Here is a 26513-nt window from a genome sequence, read left to right as displayed (position 1 = left end):
ACCTATAAAGATCATTGATCAATCCCTGCTTCCAGCGAGAACAAAGATTATTAAGGACCCGCTCATGCTGTCCGAACAAACAAACGTAGTTGGAGACAGGGAAGGACTCCTTTGAAAAGCAGGTAATGGCTTCTACCATACTGTACAGGTTAATATGTATCCTGAAGTAATTCCCCTTTGTTGCATCCCCTGTTAAGATTTCCATCCCCTGGAACAAAAATAGTATGAATATTAAGAAAACTATTTAGACTGAGAGGACATTCTAAATGGCATGTGTATCAACTAAAATTGATATACACATCCTGATAGTTACACTAGCTCTTTTTGAAATTAAGAAGTTATTAGAAGCAAAGAGCAGCTTTAAGAAATGTAGTTTATAAAGCCAGGTACAATAAAACCTTGTAAAGTAAGGTTGATAGCACAATCATGAAAAAGTAGGACTGGAAGAAAGCTCAAGAGGTCATCTAATCCAGCCCCCTGATCTGAGGCAAGACCAAGTAAACCAGGACCATCTCTGAGAGATTTGTGTAATCTATTCTTGAAAACTTCTGACAGAGATTCCCTGGGAAGTCTATTCCAGTCCTGAACTATCCTTCTAATTAGAACATTTTTTCCTAATATCTCATTTAAATCTCCCTTGCTACAGCTTCAGTCCATTACTTTTTGTTCTCCCTTCATTGAACACAAAGAACAATTGATCACTGTACTCTTTATAGCAGCCCTTAGCATATTTGGAGACTGTTATCAGATCTCCTCCCACCCCACCTTTTCTCAAGACTAAACATGCCTAGCTTTTTTTAGCCTTTCCTCATAGGTCAGGTTTTCTAAACCTTTTATCATTTTTGTTTTCCTCTGCATTCTCTCCAGTTTGTTAACATCCTTCTTAAAGTGTGGAGACTAGAATTATACACATTACTCCAGCTGAGAACTCCCCAGTGTCAGAGTGGGATGATTATCTCCCATGTCTCACATACAACACTCCAGTTAATACATTCCAGAAAGATAGTAGACTGTTTGTGACTGCATTACATTGTTCATTCCTACTCAATTTGAGATCCACCACAGCCCTCAGAGGCTTTTCAGCAGTACTACTACCTAGCCAGTTATTTCCCATTTTGCAGTTATGTGTTGATGTTTCTTTCCTGGGTGTAGTACTTTGCACTTGTCTTTATTGAATTTCATCTTGTTGATTCAGACCGATTCCTCAAATTATCAGTCATTCTGAATTCTAATCCTGTCTTCTGCAGTGCTAGCAGTCCCTTCCAGCATGGTGCCAGTCATAAATTATATAAGGACTCTCTCTAATCCATTATTCATGTCATTAAAAAAATGTCTGTATTAGACCCAGGACAGACCTAGGGATGTTAAATGCCGTTTAATCAGGTAATCAACTAGTCAATGAAATTAGTTGATAAGGGGGAAAACTGCAGCACCACAGTGGGGCTAGCTCCTGACCCCGGGAGCTAACCCCGCTGTAGCTCTCCCTTTTAAATGTATTAAGAGCCTAATTGCTCTTAATACATTTAAAAAGCACAAGTGCAGAAGGGGGGGGGGGGGGACTCAGCACGAGCTGGAAATCAGCTGATTCACAGCTCATGCCCGGTCTCCCACTACACCACTGCCTCTCCTGCCCTCCCAGTGGAGATGGTGCTGGGGTCTGGGGCTGGCTTTTAACGTGGCTCCCCCCAGCACTGACTCCTGCTTCACCTTGCTGCCTCTCTCTGATGGGGGGTAGGGGAGTGACTAGTTGAGTCACTAGTCAACTATCCAATAAGCTTACATCCCTAGACAGACCACCATAAGAATCCATTAGACATATCCCCCAGTTTGACAGCAGTATGATCTTTCAATCAGTTCTGCACCTTCCCTATAGTAATTTCATCTAGACCACATTTTCCTAGTTTGCTTATGAGAACGTAATTTGGGGTGGTATCAAACTTCAAGATATATCACTTCCATAGCTCCACACCTATCCAGTAGGCCAGTATCCCTGTCAAAGAAGGAAATTAAGCTTGTCTGGCTTGATGGCCATAGCTTAAACCTTATTATCCTATAAGTGCTCAGAAACTGATTGTTTAATAATGTGTTCCAGTAATTTTCCATTTATTTAAGTTAATCTATAATTTTCCAGCTCTCTTTGTTCCCCATTTTAAAGACATATATTATATTTGCTCTTCTCACTCATTCTCCATGAGACCTGAAAGATAATCCAAGATGGCTTCAGCTAGTTCCTTAAGTGTCCTAAGATCAATTTCATTAGGCTCTGTTGACTTGAATTCCTCCAACCTGTCTAAATATCCTTTTACCTGTCCTTGCCCTATTTTGGCTTTCATTCTTTCTCCCTTGTTAATATGAAATATTTTGGGTCTGCACATTCTAAACTCAAAACTCCGATCATCTGAAGAAGTGGGCTGTGCCCACGAAATCTCATGATACCATCTACATGTTTTGTTAATCTATAAAGTGCTACTAGACCATTTGTTATTGAATATCTGGTCACCGTTACCCTTTTTCTCCTCTACCAGGTAGAGCACCTACACTTTCCCTTTCTCTTGTTCCTAATGCTTTTAAATAATGCCTTCTTATTTACTAGGTGTGCCTGAGCCTTACTGATTTCCTGAATCAGACTTTTTTGATCTTGTCCTTGCTATTCCTCTTTAGCAATCTATCTATATTTCCAGTTTTTGAAGGACTCCTTTTTGATTTTCAGATAATTAAAGACCTTCCGATGAAGCCATGTTGGCTTCTTATTACAAGCCCTATCTTTCCTTTGCATCTACATAGCTTGCTGTTGTTTCTTTAATATTGTCTCTTTGAGAAACTAACAGCTCTTCTGAACTCCTTTCTCCCATAGATTTTCTTCTCATGGCATCTCACCTGCCTGGTCTCTGAGTTTGCTTTTTGATGCCCATTCATAGAATCATAGAATATTAGGACTGGAAGGGACCTCAAGAGGTCATCGAGTCCAGCCCCCGGCCCTCATGGCAGGACCTAATACTGTCTAGACCATCCCTGATAGACATCCCTGATAGACATCTAACCTACTCTTAAATATCTACAGAGATGGAGATTGCACAACCTCCCTGGGCAATTTATTCCAGTGTTTGACCACCCTGACAGTTAGGAACTTTTTCCTAATGTCCAACCTCAACCTCCCTTGCTGCAGTTTAAGCCCGTTGCTTCTTGTTCTATCCTTGTCCTTAACCAGCTGCTCTTACTCCTTCCTTTCCTTCATTTCATGAAATCTATCATTTCATGCTCACTTTCACCCAAACTGCCTTCAACTTTTCAGATTTGCAACCATTTCCTCCCTGTCAGTCAGAACGAAGTCTAAAAATGGCAGTCTGCCTTCTATAACCATATGGCACCCCTTTGAAATCAATGGGGAACTATAGGAGTACAGAAGTCTGCCCACATGCTATCAAATGGAAGATCCAGACTTACGCTTTTTATTTTCTTTGAATATCAAAAATAGCTTAAAAAAACAAAGGAAAATGGATTTAAAAAAATACTATTATGGTGCAAGAATAGCCAAGCCTGACAGAAATAAAGGAAACTCATTTAAGATTGCTAACGGTATAAATGAAAACATAAAGTTCAGTATATTTACTTGGATATAAGGGTTTTTTTAGCTGAAGTTGTTTTAGAATTGCTACTGTCCACAGATAACAGTGACCTCACATAAATGTTAAACCACATTAACAAATATTCTCTTTCATAAATCAGTGTTTATTATTATTACTTTGACACATCTGTACTAACTTTGGAAATGCACAGTACATTTTCAGCCATCTCAAATTATAGTTATTTATCATCCACAATATTTAAAAATGGTACTTTTGTTTTGACAAACTTCAAGATCAGGTACCATCTGCTCATGCAATTCTTTCACAATATTTATCCATTCAGGTGCTATATCTATCTAGGTTTTTCTGTGCCTCTATCATGGCAGTAGTAGAGCACCTCTTAAAATTACAGAGCCAAATCCTCAACGTGTATAAATCAATATAATTCTCTTGAAAGTAGGGCTGTCAAGTGATTAAAAAAATTTAATCATGATTAATCGTGCATGCTACCCCTTTGAAACACTGCAGCAGCATTTCAAAGGGGTAGCACCTCAGGATCCTGAGATCAGCAGGAGCCCCCAGCTGACCCCAGTCTCTGTGCAGCACTGCCCCTTGGAAAGGCCGCCGTGGTTGCGCTGCCTCTTTGAGGCACCGGAGCGGCACTTCAAAGGGGCAGCAAAGCGAAGCTGGGGATCAGCTGGAGTGCCCAGCTGATCCCCAGCTCCGCATTCCACTGCCCCTTTGAAGTGCCACTCTGGTGCTTCAAAGGGGCAGCGCAGCATTAACGCCTGCAATTAATGCATTAATTTTTTTAATGTGTTAATCCTGGTTTGCGTTAATTGCAGACGTTAACACAGATAAATTGACAGCCCTGCTTGAAAGTAGTGATGCTGTATGGAATTACAAAAAGCTGAGGCTCTGTCCCAAAAAAGATACAAATTAAGAAATACTTATTGAATTCTTTTCCTTCTACTCAGCAGAGGATGTTTTTTTGTTTCTGTTTTGCTAGAACTTGGTGAGAAATAAGCCTGCAGATCAGCCTTTTAAACTGTCAAGAGCCAGTACGGACTGGTGGATATGGCACTATATTGGGATTAGGAAATGTGGTTTCACTCCCAGCTCTACTTCTGACATGCCATGCGACTTTGGATAAAACACTACTCCACTCTCCTTCACCGACCAGTCTGTTTGATCTATTTAAATTGCAACTTCATCATGGCAGGAACTGTATCCTAGTATATTTTTCTAGAATTCCTAGCACTATCGGGTCCCAATCTTTGCTAGGGACTCTAGACTTTCCTGTAACACAACTACAGCTGAAATACCAATTGTGTTGGATGTTAATTCTGGTGTGACACTGCTTGGATACACTTGGACCAGTGGTTCTCAAACTTCATTGTCCCACAATCCCTTCCTGACAATAAAAATTACTTCATAACCTCAGGAGAGGCCACTGAAGCTTGAACCTGACTGAGCTTCACTGCCCTGGATGAGGGAGCCAAAGTCTGACCCCCACTCCTTTAGGTAGAAGGGTCAAAGCTGAAGCTCAAGGCATTCAGTCTCAGAGAAGGGACTTGCAACCTGAGGCCTGCCACCCAGGGCAGAAGTCCTTGGGCTTTAACTTTGGCCCTGGACAATGGTGCTTGGGCTTCAGACCTAGGCCCCAGCAAGTCTAAGACAGCCCTGGTGACCCCATTCAAAGGGGACACAACCCATTTTGTGGTCCTGACCCCCAGTTTGAGAATCGCTGACTTAGACAAAGGAGTCAGCTACCGAATGGGCAAAAGGTAATTATGCTTTTAAAACCTCATATTTCAATGTCATGGCCAAATATTTCACAGGTATATTTTGAGCTGTGCTCATGTTCTAGTTTTGTAAAATTAGTTGCTAGGTTACAGCAAGCTCTGTTATTCCTGCAGCACTTTGCTAATACATCTTGCTAGTTTTTCTCATTTCTTTCTGCAGCATGTTCTTTGATGAGGTGCATGAAGTGTTTGGAATGTTTTAAAAGATATTCCCTCTGAAGAGGGCTGTGAACAAGTCAAAAGGTGCAATGAAAGAGTTCTAATAATGCTTTCTGTATTTAGCATGGAGAAGCCTCTCCTTAAGAGGGCTCCTCCATTACCCAAAAGGGCTACTGTAAGGTTCCTTCTGGTTCCAGCATCCAGAATCTAAAAAGAGGGGGAGCCATGATTTGATTTTCATGACTTCTTCTAAGTCCATGTCCCTCCTTTAAACTCTGTTCTTACGAAGAATTTCCAAATGTAAGGAACTAAAAACACTTGAAAAGCTACTGGAGGTCCGTTGGCCTCATTCCATGAGTAAAGGTCTTGCACAGATGCTATCTTAGAGAATCAGTCCTTTTAGGTTGTTTCTGTCTCTATTCTATTTGTGGTATACCTGCAAACTCAGATTTCGGGTAAAGAAAAAGCTGAAAATGCCTTAGAGATACTGGCAATAAACACATAGTTCATGGATTTATTGATAAATGCCCAGATTCAGGAAAGCTTTTAAGTGTGTCCATCACTATTCAGGACAGTACTCAAGCGCACAATACTTAGGTAATGTCCGGAATAAGAATGCATTTCTGAAGCAAGGGCAAAGTAAAAAAGAAAATTCAGTAGCAATACTTACATAATTAGGCTGTGTAATTTGTACATCCAAGCGTGCAGGGATTCCTGGCTTTGAAATATGCAAGTAATAATAACTTCCAGGAAGAACACCTCCTGCCATAGACAAAACAGCTAAGATTAATTTCTTTGTTAATGTTGTAAATCGCAGTTTATTTATTCATCCATAAAACAAAACAAAAAGAAAGTTTCCCCCCGTCACATTTTATTTACTAAATAATTCCCTGGAGAGAGGGAAAATGTTGCTTTTTGATGGCATTCATATTGTATGCATTTGTATATGTTTTTGTATTTTTGTCTATTTCAGTGTAATAGTTACACGGGGTCAGATTCTGATCACAGTTATATTGATGTTAAAATGGAATATAGCTTCTGATTTCAGTGAAATTATTCCAGATTTATAACCGTATAAATGACTTCAAAATCTGGTCTGTTATTAGCAAAGAATATGTCTATTATATATTTTGAATAGTGAGTTTGTTTGTGGATTTGTGTGTGAAAAATAAAGTTGTACTTCGGATTACCTACAAGTACCAAGTTTTGCACAGACAATCCTGCCACTTAAATGAGCTAAATGCTCTACTTTATAAACTGGAACATACTGTGTGAAAAGTTTACACAATTATTTTTTATTTTCATCGGAAAAGAATCATGTCTATTATGATTAGATTAATAAAAAATATTTGCTAACAAAATTAAAACTGAATCACCTATTAAAATGTCACTTTAGTGCAAAGAAAATTGTTACTGTTACAAATCACAAAATAATTCAAATTGGTTAGAAAGAGTAATGGAAGCTTTATGAGTTTCTGATTCAAATTTACTATGTATGGCATTTATTCAATAAAATGAATAATGTTTGAAGTTGAAATCCTAGAAATTCAAAACTGTTCTTTTACTTCCCTTTTGCAAGCACATTAATAACAAATTCAATTACATAAATTTAATGTCTTGAACTTTCTTTAAGTGTAATCTACACAAAATGACTTTGCTGGTCAACGATGGGCTTTACCTGCCAGGTCTTTATATTTTGTCTGACAGTTGATAAGATGTAGTACATAACTAAAGCCAAACTAGGGATGGTGGATCTCAAAGGACACATTTTCAATGACCTGTGCAGCATGCAACTTATGCAAAGAACATACACATTGATGCTCAATTTTATATCAACAAAGCAATGGAAAAAGGATTTGGATAGATGATCAATGAGTCAGTAAAGCTCAGTGTTAATCTGATAGCCAGCCAAAATATCAGAAGCCCAGAGCTGGACTTCATGCTCCCAACTCTCTGGAAGAAGCTGATTTGGACTGTTTAGTGAACATTGGATTCTTGCCACCAATTTCACACTAGTTTCACATAGTGAGTTGGGGACACAATTTTAGTAAATTGGATTTGCTCAAGGTATGTCTAGAATGATGGCTGATCTGGCATCTCACAGATAACACACAAAAAGGCTTATTTTGCTTCAACAGATTGCCTTTCACTATCACATGGGCACCTCTGTTCCGCAAAGCCAGGGATGAGATTCTGAAGGAAGTGAATGGAGTTCAGTGCTGTTTGGATGGCATCTTGTTACAGGAAAGGATCACCTTCTGAATGTGGATGCTGTCTTGCAGCTATGGCCTGACTACATTGAGACACCTGAATGTTTCAGTTGAAAACCTTAAAGGTGCTATGAGTTTAATTAAATTTCTAGTGAAGCCATTTCTTTAAGTGCCACTGCCAGAGAACATGTCACAGTGCTTTTATTCTTAGGACTGCTTAACTACTATAGTAAATTTCTGCCTGATCTGGCAATCTAGTATTCACATCTTTACAAGAACAGTGACAAGCAAGAAAAAAAAAGAATTAAAGACTGTGATTGTGCATTTAAAGCATCAAAAGAAGCTGTTAACTCAGTTCTTATCCACTTTGATAACTTCTTTCCATTGCAAACAGCTTATAGTATGCTTTAGTATATGGCCAGGGTGGGCAGTAATTTTTGATGGGGGGGGCCACTCCACGAATTTGGAAAGTGATCAAGGGCTGCACTTTTCATATTAATGGAGGAGGTGGGGCGGGAGTCAGGGAAGGAGTTGGGTGCAGAAGGGAGCTTGCAGTAAGAGATTGGGGTGCAGGAGAGGGTGTTGGGTCTAGGAGGAAATTTAGGTGAAGGAGGCAGTTGTGACCAGGGTTAGGGGACTGGACTGCTGGGGTTTGGGTCATGACCTTGGTCAAGAGGGGGTTATGACCTGGGGAAGGGAACTACAGTGCAGGAGGGGATGGAGGAGTTTGGGTTGTGACCTGCAGCAGGAGATTGGAGTACAGGATCTGAAAGGGGATATAGGGACATGAGGGGCAGCAGAGGGTTTAGGTTATGTGGGGTAGGGTTGCAGGGGGAGCAGAAGGCTTGGGTTGTGACCTTGAACAGTAGGGAGCTATGACCTGGGGCAAGATATTGGGGAGCAGGATTTGAGAGGGGATATGGGCACAGGAAAGGGGCATAGGATTTTGGCTATGTGGAGTAGGGGGGAAAAGAGTTGGGATGCCAGAGGCAGGCTCTGGCTGGGAGACTTACCTGCTTGACTCCCAGCCAGAAGCTTCCTCAAGCAGACTCCTTGCCTGCCTCACCCTTGCACTGGCTGCAAAGGCCATGTGGTTTTTGAACAGCTACGAGCTTGAGGGGAGGGACATAGGATGCTTCACAAGCTGCCTGTTGTCAACAGGCAGCTCCCAGTGGCCAGAAACAGGCTAATGGGATTGTGCTGGGGGCAGGGACAGTGCATGAAGCCTCCCTTCTGCCCCACCCAGCAGCAGCTTTTTTCAACAGTGTGGGGGGGATAGTCAGGGAGTCTACCTGAGGTTCCCCGCTGCAACTGCAAGCCAGATCTGGTGGCTTGGCGGGCTGTATTTGGCCTTCAGAAGGTATTTTGCCCAGGCCTGCTTTAGGAAGACTTCATAAAGATCATATTGGCATTATATGGATGAAGACTATAGCCCAGAGTCCTGTCTGCTGACCAGGGATCAACAAAGACATTGAAAGGAAGATCAAATACGACATATTCACAAATTCAGTAAGACCCTGGCCTACCTTATCTATGTCCTTGGTCTCCACCTCAGACCCTTTGGACTTTGCCAGACTATTAGAAAGTTACATGGCTTTTGGCTCTAGATGACACCCATTTAAAATGACCACTAGTTTTCAGAATGACTTCTACTACAACAACCAAGACCATTGGATATCTTTGTACCTTGTTCAATCAATTTGGCTAATGGTTACAGTTGGTGAGTGACCATGAACCTCAACTATGTTCTGGAAAATTTCAGAGGTTCCTAGATTCAAATGGAATTAACACATATGCGCTGTTCATACCATCCTGCTACAAATTGATGAGTGGAACATCCTATACACTTAAGCATGCCTTACAGCTAACAAATCTATTTTGAGTCATCAGCAGACACGGGACAATGTATTTCTTGTCCTACAGAAATGCACCATATGCTACTACACAGGAGACACCTGCAATTCCTTCCTTGAAGCGAACTTTGGGTACCTATTGGAATCTGCTATGTCCTGATGGGGCCTCCTGTTTAGACAAATCCCAAGCAGTCCACATTGATCAATGATGTAAGACCTGTCATAATTCTTTTGAAGTAGGAAACTTAGTGAGGACTCAACACTATGACTGTGAAATGAAATGGGCAGCTGATATCTTGTAAAATGCATGCAACTGGTTTTTTGCTTAAGGTGAAATTGTCCAGTGGTCCTCTATGGATTGACATACGGATCAGTTGCAGGCACAAGTACCAGAATCCAGGGATGTTACAGTAGGACTTTTGTTCCTCTGAACAAATCAACTCCAGTTAAAACTACTAATTTGGATGACTTAGTAGAAGAAACTTTGGTACCATGTCCAGCTGATTCCTTAACAGATCAAATGGATTCCTTATAATCATCTTCCTGACAACTTTTGACAGAGCCAGAAGAGTTCCCAGACATTAACTACTTCAAGACAGGCCAAGAAGAGAAAACAACAGAATTCCATTTGCCATCACCTACAGCCCACAACTTAAACCCCTCCAACGCATTATCAACAATCTACAACCTACCCTGGAAAATGACCCCTCACTCTCACAGGCCTTGGGGAAAAGGCCAATCCTTGCCTACAGATAACCCCCTAACCTCAAACAAATTCTTTCCAGTAACCACACAACACACCTCCATCATATTCATCCAGGAACTCAGCCCTGCAATCAGCCCGGGTGCCAGTTCTGCCCACACATCTACACAAGCAATTTCATCATTGGACCCAACAACATCAGCCACTACATCAGAAGCTCATTTAACTGCACATCCACTAATGTGATCTATGTCATCAAATGCCAGCGATGCCCCCACTGCCATGAATATTGGCCAAACTGGACAGTCTCTACGGGAAAGAATTAACAGACACAAATCAGGTATCCGAAAAGGCAAAACACAGAAACCTGTTGGAAAACACTTTAACCTGCCTGGGCCATCATTAATGGATCTCCAAGTCACCATGTTGTTTCAGGCCAATTCCACAAGCCAAATATACAGGGAATGGTTGGAACTTAACTTAATTTACAAGTTTGATTCTTATCAGAATGGAATGAACAGAGATATCATCTGGCTCCTACACTACCTTCCACATCCTAATGACTTAACCAACTAAACAATGGAGGTGCTAATTGTTCTTATCAGCCTCTTGTAACTTGAACAATCTATTCACTGTCTTTTTTCTCTCTTTTCCCCCCTCCTTTCTACCCCCCTTCCATTATTTATTCCTGGATCTGGACTTTTAATACTCCAGTCATCTGAAGAACCGGGTTGTGCCCACAAAAGCTCATGATACTATCTACATGTTTTGTTAGTCTTTAAAGTGGTACCATTTTTAATGTGCTACCAGACTATTCATTTTTTAAGTTTTTCTAGTTACAGACTAACTCATCTACTCCTCTGAATCAACTTCCTGGTATTCAGGACACTACAGCACCACCACATTATCACAAAAGAGTGTGAACGCAATGGTGCACTTGAACTTATATAGTGTTTAGTTAATGAGTTGCTATTCCAAGGCAGAATGATCCCTTGCAATTTAAGAGCCTGAGATAGTCTGCCTGTAACTTTTAATTATGTTGTAGAATGTTTTTTGTTACATTATGATAATGTATTTACGTTTGTGAATTTATTTTTGTGAATTTATTTAAAGTAGGGTGGATGAATGTCCCTTTAAAATGTCAAATACTCAGTTTGTTTCTGATAAACTTCATATTGGAAATCTCATATGACTGAACCCTTTTTTGAAACATTTCTGTTACCTCCAAGATTTGACTTGATATGAAATAACATGGGAATCAAATTTCTTGGCATTTTCTAATACTTCTGTTTTGGGACTAAACCAAGATGTGCAGACACCCCTAAAATTTAATCTTCTATGTATTACTTGGAATCATTACCAGGGGATTTCAGCATCAAAACTTATTCCTTCAGGACAAGATTTGAGAAAAAGTTGTTACAGGTTGAACCTCTTTAGTCTGGCACCCTCAGAACCTGATTGGTGACGAACCAGAGAATTTGCTGGACCATGGGAAGTCAATATTGTCTAGCAGCATTGCAACACCTCCACTGCTAACTGGGCTCTTTAGGGGTAAATTTAGACATTTAGGGGTAAATTAGAGCTAAATAACAACACAGAACACTGAGAGCCAGGACTGGTGGCTGTAAACAAACTTTATGGGACGATGGGAAACTTGGCCACACCCATGATAAGTGGACATCCAGCTAACTAAAATCATACCTAGATCACAGATGTTGCTGGATCAGAGAGTGCTGGATTAGAGAGATTCAACCTGTACTTTATTGAATTTGTTGGCTCAGTCCCTAATAAGAACAAGGATAAATCACAGGTATAAAGAAACTGATTTTTTCATAAGAGTTCGTTGCTAACAATATCACTGATATGAAATTGACAGAAAATTCAATTGGTCAAAGTTGTAAAATGCAAAACTGGGAGTGGTGAATCGAAAGGTTTCAAGTATATACGCTAAAAACTAGCATGTGTTGTTACAAGCAAAGTGGTCTAATTAGCTGCACTACATGTTCTCATCAATCAGTGTTAAGCTAAATACACCTTTATCATCAAGAAGTGAGCCTAAAGAGAGAGGTGAAGAATTAACAGCAAACAAATGGAAAAGAGAACAAGTCTGATGGTAGTGACAAAGTGTGCGGACATGGAGTCTTCCTTCACTAAGATGACTAACTAGAAACACAATAACATTAAAGTACTTCATGTACTCATCAGCTCGTGTACAGTATAAAATTTCCTACAGATCAACAATTTATTCCTTATATAAAAGCTTTCAAGTCACTGATGTAATTCATGCCATACCATGGAATTTTGTGCTATAGAAGAAAGTACGGAAGAAAACAGAAAAGAGTAATGGATTGAATCATTTGTTTTTGACACACCTTGAATTTTGCATCCCTTGTACATAGGGATAAGTCTATCCAGATCTTCTGGTGGCTCGGAAACTGGTTCAAGGGTTGGATCAAAGAGATTCAGCATAGCTGCAGCAAGCTGGAAACCGATCTCTTTCGAACTAAAATTGCTGTGAGTCCATTCATTTGCATGATATATATTGGAGAACTTGGTTAAAGGACCTGCTGCTCTGATAGCAACATCATTAGTATGGAAGTTGGCATCAATCACAAGTCTTCCATCATAAACAAGGCATGCATCATTAATTGCCTTGAAGGTTTCATAATCCACTCCCTTGTTGGAAAAGTTAAAAAATGCCTAAAAAAGGTATAATAATGGAGGTCATAATACATTAGTCATTGTCTAACACAATAAAAGAGGTTCTGTGACTTATGACATGTAATAAGCACAAAATACAATATGGCTTTGTATACCCTGATGTGGTCTAGTGACTAAATTTTGAGATTAATTAAAATTAAGAGAGACCCAAAGAGATGAGATTTATTAAAATATGAGTATTCAGAATTTCCTACTTTCTGGTTAACCAGATTTGCTATATTTTAATAACTATATTATTTAGTACTTTAAATATCTTGAACGTATGCACATATTTTACCTTTGTCATTAGAAGGCTTTACAAAACTCTTCTCCCCTCCCCCTCCCACTTGAAAAATAACACAATTTCATTGCTTAGAAAGAATATTTGTGTATTATACATATTTTTGCATGCTGAAGCTATAACATTTATGAAGAAATTAAACTACCATGTTTGCCAGATTAGTTTTTATACTCTGAATATTTAATGATACTCTGTTTTTCAACTAATAAATGTTTGGGATAATTTCAAAAACATATTAGCACGTGAAAACGAATGATAAAATATAAACTAGTTAAGTAAAAGATGTTTCCATAATTCTGAGATGCTAGCCTTCTTTTCCAGTTGTCTTGATCTTGTGTCACGTGTTCTTGCTTCAACAAGGTCTGCATCTTTAACAACATCTTTTCTTTTTATTATTTACAACAGAGACATTCAATTACATAAAAAGTCAATATATTCAAAACAAGAAAACATTTTCACACAATGTCTGCTTAGAGTGTGGAGCTCATTGTCATCGGACTCAGTTGAAGCCAAGAATTTTGCAAGATTGATAAAGGTATTAGAAATGTATATGCAAAACTATCCAGATTTATTATAATAAATTATAAATTTTGGAAGGGTTATTAAATCTCATACTCCAGGGCTTAAGCAAATCTTTAATAATTAGGGATCAGGTTCAGGATGAGACCAATGAGGGGTTTCAGATTATCGTGAAAGCTGCCAACTGTGGGGTTCTTGCTCCTTCCATTGAAGCATCCGGTGCCAGCCACTTGTCATCCCATCCATATTGCAGCTATCATTTGGATATAGCAGTCATAAGTTCAATATATGTTTGGATTTGTGAGTTTATGTTTTACAAATACAAATTAAAATGATTACTTTGCATTGTCCTCCACATATTCGTAGATGTGGATTATAACACCACTGATGTTGAGTGGCCAGATTTTTGTTTTTAATATTCCTATTGGGGCCAATTACTACCTGAGCACTGACGATTCCAAGGATATAAAAGGGCGTGTCTTGGCCTCATCTGCTCTCAGTCCCTTCCCCAATTTTGGAATTCTTTATCTGAGACTGTGAAGAAAAGGAGGGGGGTGGGCAGTAGTATGGATATGCAGAAACTACACTTTCTAGGAACAAATTACTGGTAGGCAACTTCTTTTGTTTTGTTGAGTGGCCTCTGCATATGGCCACTTGTGGGAAATTAGCATGAGATTCAGCTCCTTAGGAAGGCGGGCTGAGGAGTTCTAAGTGAACAAGAACTATAAAACTGCTAAAACTAGCACCACTGTAGATGGCAGTCCAAGGGCATATTGAAAGTGGCCACTTTTTCACACATCCACATCAGATTTCAATGAGGGACACCATCCCCCGCCCCAGCTCCTGAGATGTACATTTACAGCTTCAAGTAAGAACTATGCAAATTCTACAAAAAACAGGTGACACACAATGGATTCTGTGTACACCAATGTGTAGACGGCTTGTGTTTCGACAGTGAAAAAGCTTTAACTTTTTTAATCTCTGTGTCTTCTGTCATTAAATAATTAACTGCCTTGAAACCTTGTTGTTTGACCTTCCATAATTTCCTACAGCTGTGCAATTTAAAGTGATAAAAATCAGCAAAACATGTTTAACCCAAAGCTTTGCACAATCATGAAAATTTAAATGGATAAAAATAACAAAAATGCTTAAAAACACTGATGTTATTCATCAAAATTATGTAAACAAATAAAATTCTGCCCAGAATAATAATAAATAAGGAAAAGAAACAAGTCTGGAAGGGGCTAGGTGAAAGATGGACTAACCAATAATAAGATTAAGCAGTTACACAATTAAGATATGAACAATCTTGGTTGTCTCACAGAATTTTTAACATAGGTGACAGGGCAGAAGCGAGACTTTGGAAAAGTATTATTGGGAACAGGCTTGTGACTTGACTTGATTTGGATAAACTTTCCATCCACATGGGGCAGCATGAAAGACAACATGGAGGCTGCAATGAGAGAAGGAAATGAAGGGGGCATGGAATTTGGCACCCCTGGCACTGCAGAAGAAGACAAGAGTTGCTATGCTGTGTTTATGTTTCTTCAGACACCAAAACATTTAATTAATGCAGAATTACTAAAGGAACCCTGACAATGACAGATCTAAAATTAGACTTACCACCTCTGTGATATCTATGCAGAGAGGGGATAAGAAAATTGTACATTCCAGTATGCTTCCTGTTAACATGCATGACACTCTCTGAACCGCTCTGTCCCCAGCACTTCTCTGGACCAGGAGGTACTCCCCAGTGTCTGGGCCTCTCATATCCAGATAACTGAGTGCAGAGTAGAGCCTTGCCAAACAGGGACAAGGCAGGGCCAGCAGGAGAGGAGATACAGTCCCTGAAATCCACAGCAAATAAAGGAGTTTCTGACTCTTTGGGGACAGAAAAGCATGGAACCACACTAAGATGTTACCATGGCCAACTCATTGCAAGGGGAGAGGTGGAGGAAGGCAAAAACGAAGGGGAAAACTGAAAGGGAGAGAACAGAATAGGTGAGAAGGGTGAATGATGGAATAGGGCCCTTTGAGGGGAGGAAGGAGGAGAGAATGATGGAGTAGGAGAGAGATGGATGGGAAATGAGGATGTTGAGTGTAGAGCAGACTAAGAGTTCTTGGGGGACAGGGAGGGAGGGATGGAAGAAGGACAGGTGTATAGGAATGATGATGATGATGATGATGATGATGATGAATTGGAAAGTTTCTAGGGGGGGGAAAGGAAGAGTTTGAGGGAATATTTGGGGAGAAGGAAGGGTTTATAGACTTCAGGGGTACAGAATTTGGAAGAAACTTTATTGCAAAGAACCTCATGGGAGGCCTCCCCTCCTAGGTGGTGGCAAACTTACTGCATGAATGGAGAATACACACAAACATATGTCAAGATGGTCATGCGGGTGTCTGTAAGTGCATATCCTAAAACTTTTACTCATACAAGCAGTCCTTAGACAACTAAGCCAACTGATGAGTAAGTATTAAAGGACTGGCCCAACAGCGCCAATATTGTCTTTTAATTGCGGTCCTTAATTTAGAAGGCTGATACATATTTCGTCCTGGTAAAGAAAAAACTATTTAAAATGGTTAAAATAAAGGTATGTTCCATTTTATGCTTATCAGTATTAACACTTGATCTTACAGTTGATTTTAATTCAGTTTCTTAATCAAATTTATATCGCTGTAGGGAGGAGTATTGTAGGCATCTACACAATAGAAATATTTTAAGAATGATTTTAAAAAAATATTAAAACTACCTGTCATTCAACAGTGAATAGCAATTTGTATGTCTATTGATTTAAACCCTTTTTAAATCCAAATCCATTTGGAAATCTAAAATGGTTTTATTTAGATTTTTAAATTATCCCTTAGATTAATAAATTAATGTTAAATCTTCCAGAGACATGGAAATCTAGCTACATCAACCTGGGATTAGCTTGGACTGATTATTTTGCAGCCCGGACAAAAGAAACACAACACATTTACTTACTGAACATTGTAGTTTAAATGGTCTTGTTTTAGTTGTAAAAGAAGCACATGTTATAGGATCTGGGTGGTCACCTTCATTCCACTGGGCCAGTATACTGTCATAATACACACACACATCGTTCTTCAACAGTGCCTCTTTAACAGCATTTTCGATTGCATTGTTGTTCAGGCAAGTTACATTTGAGCTAAGTGGAGGTTGCACCAGGTGTATGCGAGAACCATGAATTCCAAGAGCCAGGAGGGTTTGTGCTGTGGAGTAACTGTCAATGGTATTCCCATAGACAATGACATTCCCTAGGGGGAAAAAGGGAAAAAAAAACTAAGACACGCACCAAGAACCTTATCAATCTAACTCAGCTGACAATAATACTGAATTGTTCTCTTTGACCCTCTTATTGCTCTGATGCTATGAAGCAAACAATACTACCTAGCAACAGTAACTAAGATAATTTAGTGAAGAATTTGTGAAAAACATCCCACAAAGTAGGCAAGTGCTTTGCAGAAGTATGAGATGTATTATGACCCGAGAACTTGAAACTATGTTAATTGAAAACCTCGAAAATAAAAATCTTGTACCTTGCTATTCCTTCCTTCCTCTGTCCTCTCCCCCCATTTTGCTTATCTAAAACACTTATCAGAGATACAGAATCAAAACCACAATATATTTTCTCTATACAATATAGAAACATTAACAAGAAAACTTTTTTTTTTAAGTTTTGAAAATTACACAGAAATGGGTCTGAACTGTCTGTCCCCTCTTGCAGTAAGAGCTGCAGGAGTGAACGTCAGTGGAAAAATTGTCATGAGGAATCTTTCACAGAGATGTCTGCGCATTGTCCAAACAGTGGGGGAGGAGGGCTCTCCCCTTGTAGGAAATATGAGGTACACCTCCAAACCTGGCAAATCCTCTGGAGAGCTGCAAGAGGCCAGGCAGGTCCTGTACCTCTGTACCAGCTCTGACTCCTAGTGCCTATCCATTTGCTAGCTCCCTGGCAGCTCAGCTCCATTTGAGCTATGCCAATAGAGGGAACCAATGGGCTTCAGAGGACTTCAGAAGCCCTGGAACAGCAATATGGAGAGAAAATACTATAGCCTGAGGTTGTCATCTTTTTAGGTACAGTCCACATGACTAGAAGAAGAAAGATGCCAGCCCCATCCCAACTTGTCCAGTCTCCACCTCTTTCTTCAGGTCACCACAGTGAGGGTTCTGCCTGATATCGGAAGAGCGGGAATAGTGTGGCAAAGGTGTCTTGAGAACACTCTGCACACAGAACTGGACCATGGTTTGGTGTTCAACAAAAATCTATAGCAAAACCATGCCTAAAAGGAAATCAGAGGGTTGAAACAGTGCAGCCATTCCAACAAGGAAGTGCATTTCAACCTTTTTTTCATTTGTGGCCCTCCAACATTTTTCAGATGGTGGCGTTAACCTGTTTGGAGATCTTCAGACCCCTCAAGGGTCAGTGGACTACAACTGAAAACCACTGTTCTAAACTAATGGCAACTTTTTGTTACTCCTCCAAACATAGTCTGTGAACCTCCAGGGGTCTTTGGATGACAGGCTGAAAACCACTGCTATAAGGGAGTACATTTGAAATACACAGAGAAGATGGCATTGGCTATATTAGGGCTGCATAGCTGTGAGTAGTTTGGCCCCATAATTTTATGCACAGTTGTCTTGATCATGCTTTTTGGGAGGATTTTTTTTTCTGCGTTTCAGTGCATTGGCCAAGGGTGCTCTGTTTTTGCACTGAGCACTGTGCTTATGTGAGCTGGAGAGCTTATGACCGGAATAGACAAATTCTCTCTTGTACAGTTGACTGGTACATACATCTTAACATTGACATTTAGGTGTCACTACAAGCAAAAGAATCCCTACACTCTAAATCTTATTATAAAACAGCACTTTATAGTTTCTGCTTATTACATTAGTAGGGAATTTAGAGTACTGTGCTCATACTGTAAGAACTACAGTTATTCATTACAGACTAAAATTATGCCCATCAGACATCCAGACAGTAATTCCTCAAGATGTTTTTATTATTTAACAGCATGAAAATGCGTCTGTGAGTAAACATAATAACATTCCATGGAAAAACAGAAATAATAAATAAAGACCATTACAGTACTTTATCATGTAATATTACATGCCCTGGTTCCACTGCAGAGCATTCTCATAATTTCCTATAAGTGGAAACACAAGATTTCTATGACCCCAGCATGACCTAAATGCTTTTGGCTTGGAAAAATAAAGATCCATCCCCATTAGACAGGAGCTCTGTTCGCTGATTCATGCTCTGGAATTTTAATGCTACAGCATTTCTACAAACATGCTTTTAATAAGGCAGTAAACTGTCCTTACCTAAAGAGGAAAATAATTTATCCATTTTGAGCCATTAGAGAAGTTTTTTTCTTTACTTTATAATCCTCCCACTTTTTATTTTTATGGAAAGTGGAGAGGTAACAGCAAATGAATTTCAATTAGAGTTATAATAGGTTACGGTGCATTAGGTTGCTGGACTGCACCACAAAAATAATGTTTACTTACTGTACAGTGACTGTGGTTTGCTGAGATGTTCCGCATGTGTGGATCCTACTTCTGTTGCCTGCTCCCCAGCACAGGAGTTTGAAACATTTTCACTAGTTGTGTACAGCAGGTGTTGCATATGTGTCATGATCTCCCCTCCCCCCCCCCCCCGAGGGCATAATGGGTGCAGAGACCCCAACTGCCACTCAATGCCTTCAAACATCCTTAGGCAGCGAACAATACTGTATTCTTTCTGTAGTTTGTTATTAATTAGTTTATAGTTTGTTGTAGTTGTTGATGTTTCATGTAACCCTTGTCAGTAAAAAAGACAAGAAGAGAGCAGATCGACACAGAGGTTATGACAGGGCATCAGTCTCCTGGCTCCATGACATGCCCCTCCATTTGGGGGGATTCTCTCTCTGACAGATATCGTTAACATGTGTCTCTATTGTCTGGGCGAAGAATACCACCCAATATTAAGGTCTTGTCTACACCAGGGGGTGATGCGGCGAAAAGGAATGTGATTTCTAAATGGTGCCATGTTCTGCATGAATTGGTCCATGCATGCCTAAGGTTCCCTAATGCATTTTAATGTAATACTCTGAAACAGCACTATGTTAAAGCACACCAGCAGGATCTTCATGGACCAAAAAGACATCTTCTTTCCTGGCTCATCCCTCCAGCCACTAGAGATGTGACATTACACTCAGGAGCAATAAAGAAACAGAATGAGACTAGGGATGTGAGTGACTAGTTGACTAGTCGCTTCCCCACTTGCTGTCTCTATCAGAAAGAGGCAGCGGGGGAGAGGGGGAGTGGGAGTGGGAGGAGGAGGTGCTTCAAAGCAGCAGCATTGAGTGGAGCCTGGGGCCTGATCCCAGGCTCCATGCAGTGCTGCCGCTTTGAAATGTCATGTGCAGCATCTCCCTGCTTTGAAATGCCGCATCCCCAGCTGGGCCCAGTCTGCATGCGGTGTTTCAAAGCAGCAGCACAGCGTGGAGTATGGGGTCAGTTGGGGACTCCTCTGCTGATCCGAGCCTCCATGCAGTGCTGCCGCTTTGAAATGCTGCAGAGAGCACAGGGGGACTGCTTTGGTACCCCGCTGGTAGTAACAGCTTTCAGTAACCAGGTTTGGTTCTTTAAAGGATTTGAAACCACAGAAAGAGGAATACTTCTTTTTAGGGTCAAACAAAGATTTTTATTTTCTATTTACTTTTATAATTAATTTTTCATTTAAATCAATTCACTATCTTTGATTCTTTTAAGATAGCATAACATACAAATAAAAAGTAGAAGAACAGTACAGTTAAAAAACAAGAAATAATATCTCCTCTTACAACTATACCCTCCAGATTTACCTTTGAATAGTTTGTAGAGTTATCAAATATATAATACTCACATTAAGATGGATAGAAGCATTGTTTTGATTCAGGAGATATTCTTTTCTTTATGTCTTTCCTTTTGGATTTTTTCATTGCAACTTACAACCGGTGTTCCCCTTTTGGAGCTTATGTACAGCAGCGAGATTCATAGAACCATAGAATCATAGAGCTGGAAAAGACCTCAGAAGGTCATCAAGTCCAGTCCTCTGCACTAGGCAGGACCAATCCCAACTAAATTAACCCAGCCAGGGCTTTGTCAAGCTGTGATTTAAACATCTCTAGGGATGGAGACTCCACTACTTCCCTAGGTAACCCATTCCAGTGCTTCACCACCCTCCTAGTGAAATAGTTTTTCCTAATATCCAACCTGGACCTCTCCCACCGCAACTTGAGACCATTGCTCCTTGTTCTGCCATCTGTCACCACTGAGAACAGCCTTTCTCCATCCTCTTTGGAAACTCTCTTCAGGAAGTTGAAGGCTGCTATCAAATCCCCCTCACTCTTCGCTTCTGCAGACTAAACAGACCCAACTCCCTCAGACTCTCCTCATAAGTCATATGCTCCAGCCCCCTAATCATTTTGGTTGCCCTCCGCTGGACCCTCTCCAATGCGTCCACATCCTTTTTGTAGTGGGGGGCCCAGAACTGGACCCAATACTCCAGACGTGGCCTCACCAGAGCCGAATAAAGGGGAATAATGACATCTCTGGATCTGCTGGCAATGCTCCTCTCAGTACAACCTAATATGCCATTAGCCTTCTTGGCTAGAAGGTCACACTGTTGACTCATATCCAGTTTCTCATCCACTGTAACCCCCAAGTCCTTTTCTGCAGATAGCTGTTTGGTCCCCAGCCTGTAACAATGCTTGGGATTCTTCTGTCCCAAGTGCAGGACTCTGCACTTGTCCTTGTTGAACCTCATCAGATTTCTTGTGGCCCAATCCTCCAATTTGTCTAAGTCACTTTGGACCCTATCTCTGCCCTCAAGCGTATCTACCTCTCCCCCTACCTTAATGTCATCTGCAAACTTGCTGAGGGTGCAATCCATCCCCTTATCCAGGTAATTAATAAAGATATTGAACAAAACCGGTCCTAGAACCGAACATTGGGGCGCTCCGCTAGAAACCAACCACCATCCTGACATCGAACCGTTCATCACTACCCTCTGGGCCCGGCGTTCTGGCCAGCTTTCTATCCGTCTTACCGTCCATTTATCCAATCCATATTACCTTAACTTGCTGGCAAGAATATTGTGGGAGACCATATCAAAAGCCTTGCTAAAGTCAAGGTATATCACATCCACTGACTTTCCCATGTCCACAGAGCCAGTTACCTCGTCATAGAAGCTATTGGTCAGGCACAACTTGCCCTTTGTGAATCCATGCTGACTATTTCTAATCACTTTCCTCTCTTCCGAGTGCCTCAAAATGGATTCCTTAAGGATCCCTTCCATGATTTTGAATTCAGCGCCTGGGAAGGAAGCCCTGGTTGATCAGACCAGGCTTTCTGGATTCGCAACCTGTCTGCTCTTGGTCTGTTCCATTCAACCTTATATATCCTGTTTCTGGTATTCCTCCCCTCGCCTGACAATGCTGACGTTAGATTTTTGTTGTCTCATTCTGCCCTTTCAAAACATTTGTCTGCTCCATTTGGGGTTATCAGCACTTTGTTGCATATTGTAGTCTGTGTTACTTTACCTCCCTAAACGCAGGGTTACTGTTAGTCATCCAATCAAATTTTGTTTTTGTTTTTTGCTTACGTCTCCTGTATCTTAATAATGTTGCCTTGCTTTACACTTACAACTAAACTGGTGCTCATTTGACATATTCTGAGTAGGCCCCAACACATTCCCTTCACAACAACATCAATAATATGGGATCAAGGGCATAGGAGAGTAAAGATTCATTTATTGCACCACATGATGGCACCAAATTGATTGTCATTGTCCTCCATTACATAAGAACACAAGAATGGCCATACTATGTCAGACCAAAGGTCCATCTAGCCCAGTATCCTGTATTCCAACAGTGGCCAATGCCAGAGGGAATGAACAGAACAGGGAATCATTAAGTGATCCCTCCCCTGTCACCCATTTCTAGCCTCTGACAAACAGAGGCTAGGGACCCCATTCCTACTCCTCCTGGCTAATAGCCATTGATGGACCTAACCTGTATCTAGTTCTTTTTTTAACCCTGTTAAAGTCCTGGTCTTCACAACATCCTCTGGCAAAGAGTTCCACAGGTTAACTGTGCACTGAGTGAAGAAAAACTTCCTTTGTTTTAAACCTGCTGCCTATTAATTTCATTTGATGACCCCTAGTTCTTATGTCATGGGAACAAGTAAATAACTTTTCCTTATTCACTTTTTCCATACCAGTCATGATTTTATAGACCTCTATCATATACCCCCCTTAGTCTCCTTTTTTCTAAGATGAAAAGTCCCATTCTTTTTAATCTCTCTTCATATGGCACCTGTTCCAAACCCCTAATCATTTTTGTTACCCTTTTCTGAACCTTTTCCAATGCCAATATATTGTTTTTGAGATGAGACAACCACATCTGCAGTATTCAAGATGTGGGCGTACCATGGTTTTATATAGAAGCAATAAGATGTTCTCTGTCTTTTTCTCTATCCACTTTTCAATGATTCCTAACATTGTTTGCTTTTTTGACTCTGCTGCATACTGAGTGGATGTTTTCAGAGAACTATCCACAATGACTCTACGATCTCTCTCGAGTGGTTGTAGCTAAATTAGTCCCTATCATACTGAATGTTCAGTTGGGATTATTTTGTCCGATGTTCATTACTTTACATTTATCATCATTAAATTTCATTTGACATTTTGTTGCCCAGGCACTTAGTTTGGGGAGATCTTTTTGAAGATCTTCACAGTCTGCTTTGGTCTTAACTATCTTGAGCAATTTAGTATCATCTGCAAATTTTGTCACCTTCATTGCTTCAGAGTACTTAGCATAGTCAACTCCAGCTTCTTTGTGGGCACTAGTGGTCCCAGCCTCTGAAGCTCTACTCCAACCCCAGTCCCTGGACACATCCCTACCCTTGCTGCCAGACACAGTTCAGTCTCCTGCCTCCAATCTCAGTTACCATTCAATTATTCACTCTAGAACTCTTGGAGGACTGGTTTTAGCCCTTTTTATGGACACTTGGTTGCAGAAAGTCTTTCTGTAGCCTGGGCACAGTAATGTAAACTGCCTACAACGTACTTCTGGACTTGTCGGCTGCAACTCACAAAGCATGAGTAGCCAATGACTGAGCATATAATCCTATAACCAACATTAGCGGTATTTGGATGGTTGGGTTATGCCTTCAACAATTAACTTCAGTTATCAGATAAGGATTTCATTCTAAATTTACCAGAAGTAGAATTTAATTGTCTCAAATTTCTCAAGCAATTGACTTTTTTTTATTTGGTACTTTCAGGTGTGGGATGAAAGCATTTTCATTGTTTGTTCAAAAAAAAAGAAAAAAGAAAAAAGAAAAAAGAAGAGGTTACTCACCTTGTACAGTAACTGCTGTTCTGTGGGCACGCCACTCGAGGTGAATATGGAGAAGTGCCCTGAGAATCTGGAAGGAGGGGCTTTGGATCTGATTTGTGAGCCGTCCCCCGTAGTCAAAGGTGGGAGCATTATGGCCTTGTCAGGAGAGGATGGCGAGATGTGTGATGGAGGAAGAGTGTCATCTTTCTGCATTTCCTCTAGGCCCTCCACATCCGCTTGCATAGTATCCAATCTGCTAGAGACCGGTGGTTTTGGCACCACTGTCTGTACCTTGCTTTGGGTTTCAGCCTCGGGTGCTGCCATCTGGGCTCTAAAGGGCCCCAGGAGTCCCATCCCTGCCATGACTGTAGAAATGGTACGGATGGGAACCATAAGAATGGCTGCCACATCTGGGCTTGGCCTTGCTGCTGTTGCTGCTGAAGCTGTGAAGATGGTTTCGGCGAGGAGAGAAGATTTCCTCTTCATCTTCCTCCTCGCTGGAGAATGGTGGAGCTGAGCTAGAGGGTGGAGCTAGTCTACTTGGTCCCTCAAGGGTAGGTAAAGTGTCAATACTGAAGAGTGGCATGCCCAGTACTGACGCGACCGCCAACTCCTGGTGTGTAGTTAAAGGGTGCAGTGGAGGAAACACTGGTACTGACAGTACAATCACCTGTGCCTGTTTCAGTGTGGAGTCATCTCGAGGCTTAGATGGTGACGGCACTGGAGATATGTTGGTACGCGGTCTTAGTCGGGGTCTGTCCTGACGGTTCTGAGTGATCCTTAGCCCGGAGTGATGTGCAGGTTTGGGTGCCGCTTGTCTCAGTAACAACATCAATGGTACTGACAATACAGGTGCGGTCTTCTTTTGGCTTTGCTGCTGAGGCCACAGGGCATGCTTCTTTAGTTGGAACCGCCTCTTGGGGTTTGTCCACGCCAGACGTGCCCGGTACCTGCCAATCCTCTGAAGCCTGCACCTTTGGTGACAAAGGAGGCTTCTGCTGGGGGGATATCTTTTTAGCCAGTCTCTCAGCTGTGGGAGAGGAATGCTTCCTCTTGGAAGTCTTCTGGATGGAGGATCCTGTGGTGCCAATGACCCCAGGCCTGAAACCAATTCGAGGGACATATGCAGTGGAGAGGTTGGGAACAACTGCTTCGATGATGTGCGCACATTGGCACGCTCACTATGGCACAAACGACACTGCGCATGTGCACTGCCACCCTGGGTACTGCTGCTAAAAGGTTCCAATTATAAACGCAGGGGCCTGAGACACCGACAGTGGAGCGCCCACAGGAACACTGCTTGAAGAAGAACTTACCTTACTTAACTTTAAGTCAATAAGACACCACAGTCAATTGTGCATGCTTAAGTACTTTCCTAGACCAGGGCCTAGGTCAGAAATTGTCACTGAAACTCATTCTGGTGGCAATGTCTGCTCTTTCTCTCTTCACCTTTTAGGGGCTTTGATACTGTCCCTGATGTTGGCAGATGACCAATATCTTGTAGCAGGTCTTATGTTATGAATTTGTTCCCTCAGGAATCTACTTTTGCCCATTACTCTCCATTAAAAAATGGTTAAAGAAATTCCTTTTGCAAAGTGTTATCAGTCTATTGTTAATTAGGCTGTTTTAGGATTTATCTATTTTCCTATTATGAATGTTGTTAATAGAGCACCTTGACCACTTAGAGAGGGCAATATTTTGATAGGACAAAAGTAAGGTCTTCTTTATTTGAGTTTCAGGCAGCATCTCATTGCATTACTGAAGTTGTTGAATGAAGGTAAGTTCAATCCCTAATATTTAGATCCATATTCCTCCAATAATTGGGGTAACAGGACACATACTGGAGAACTGTGTTGGTGGATTGATTTCCATGATGAGTCCTTGACTCCAGAATCTACTCCTTGATCTAAAGTAGACCAGATCTGTTGACCTTCAGGACACACTGCAAAAGGTAGTTTATTTTCCCAGGTGTTTTCTTAGGAATCCTGGCAGGACTAGGGCATGCCCCGCTTCCTCCCCACCCTCTAGGTCTGAAAACTCAAAATGATCCAAGAATCAACATGGGCTTTTTATAAATAACTAGTAATTGAGGAATGGAATAGCCAAATTAGGCTCTCTCATAAACTTGTATAACCTCACTGCAGATCCTCTATTAGGCTGAATTAGCATTCACACAAATATTTTATTACTTGCAAATGAAGCATATTTGATATGAAAACCAGGGAGATGAAATGAATACAAATTCCACAATGGCACTGTTACAAAGTTACCTCTTAAAACAGAAATACATTTCAAAGCAGATTGAAAC

General features: G+C 40.9%; 1 protein-coding gene across 3 annotated transcripts in view; it reads right to left on the bottom strand.

The window, feature by feature from the left end:
* Positions 1-26513, bottom strand: part of CFAP61 (cilia and flagella associated protein 61) — a 200056-nt gene that overhangs the window by 41756 nt on the left and 131787 nt on the right. For all 3 annotated transcript variants that reach the window (XM_075925782.2, XM_075925780.2, XM_075925781.2), the window contains exons 22-25: positions 16803-17095; positions 12669-12996; positions 6201-6292; positions 3-208 (exon numbers count right to left, since the gene is read on the bottom strand). In XM_075925782.2, the coding sequence (XP_075781897.2) occupies positions 3-208; positions 6201-6292; positions 12669-12996; positions 16803-17095 (919 nt within the window). The remainder of the gene's footprint in view (positions 1-2; positions 209-6200; positions 6293-12668; positions 12997-16802; positions 17096-26513) is intronic.

Source organism: Pelodiscus sinensis, chromosome 3 (genome assembly GCF_052426305.1).
Source record: "Pelodiscus sinensis isolate ZL-2025 chromosome 3, ASM5242630v1, whole genome shotgun sequence".
NCBI lineage: Eukaryota > Metazoa > Chordata > Testudines > Trionychidae > Pelodiscus > Pelodiscus sinensis.
This window is presented reverse-complemented; position numbering and strand designations above follow the sequence as displayed.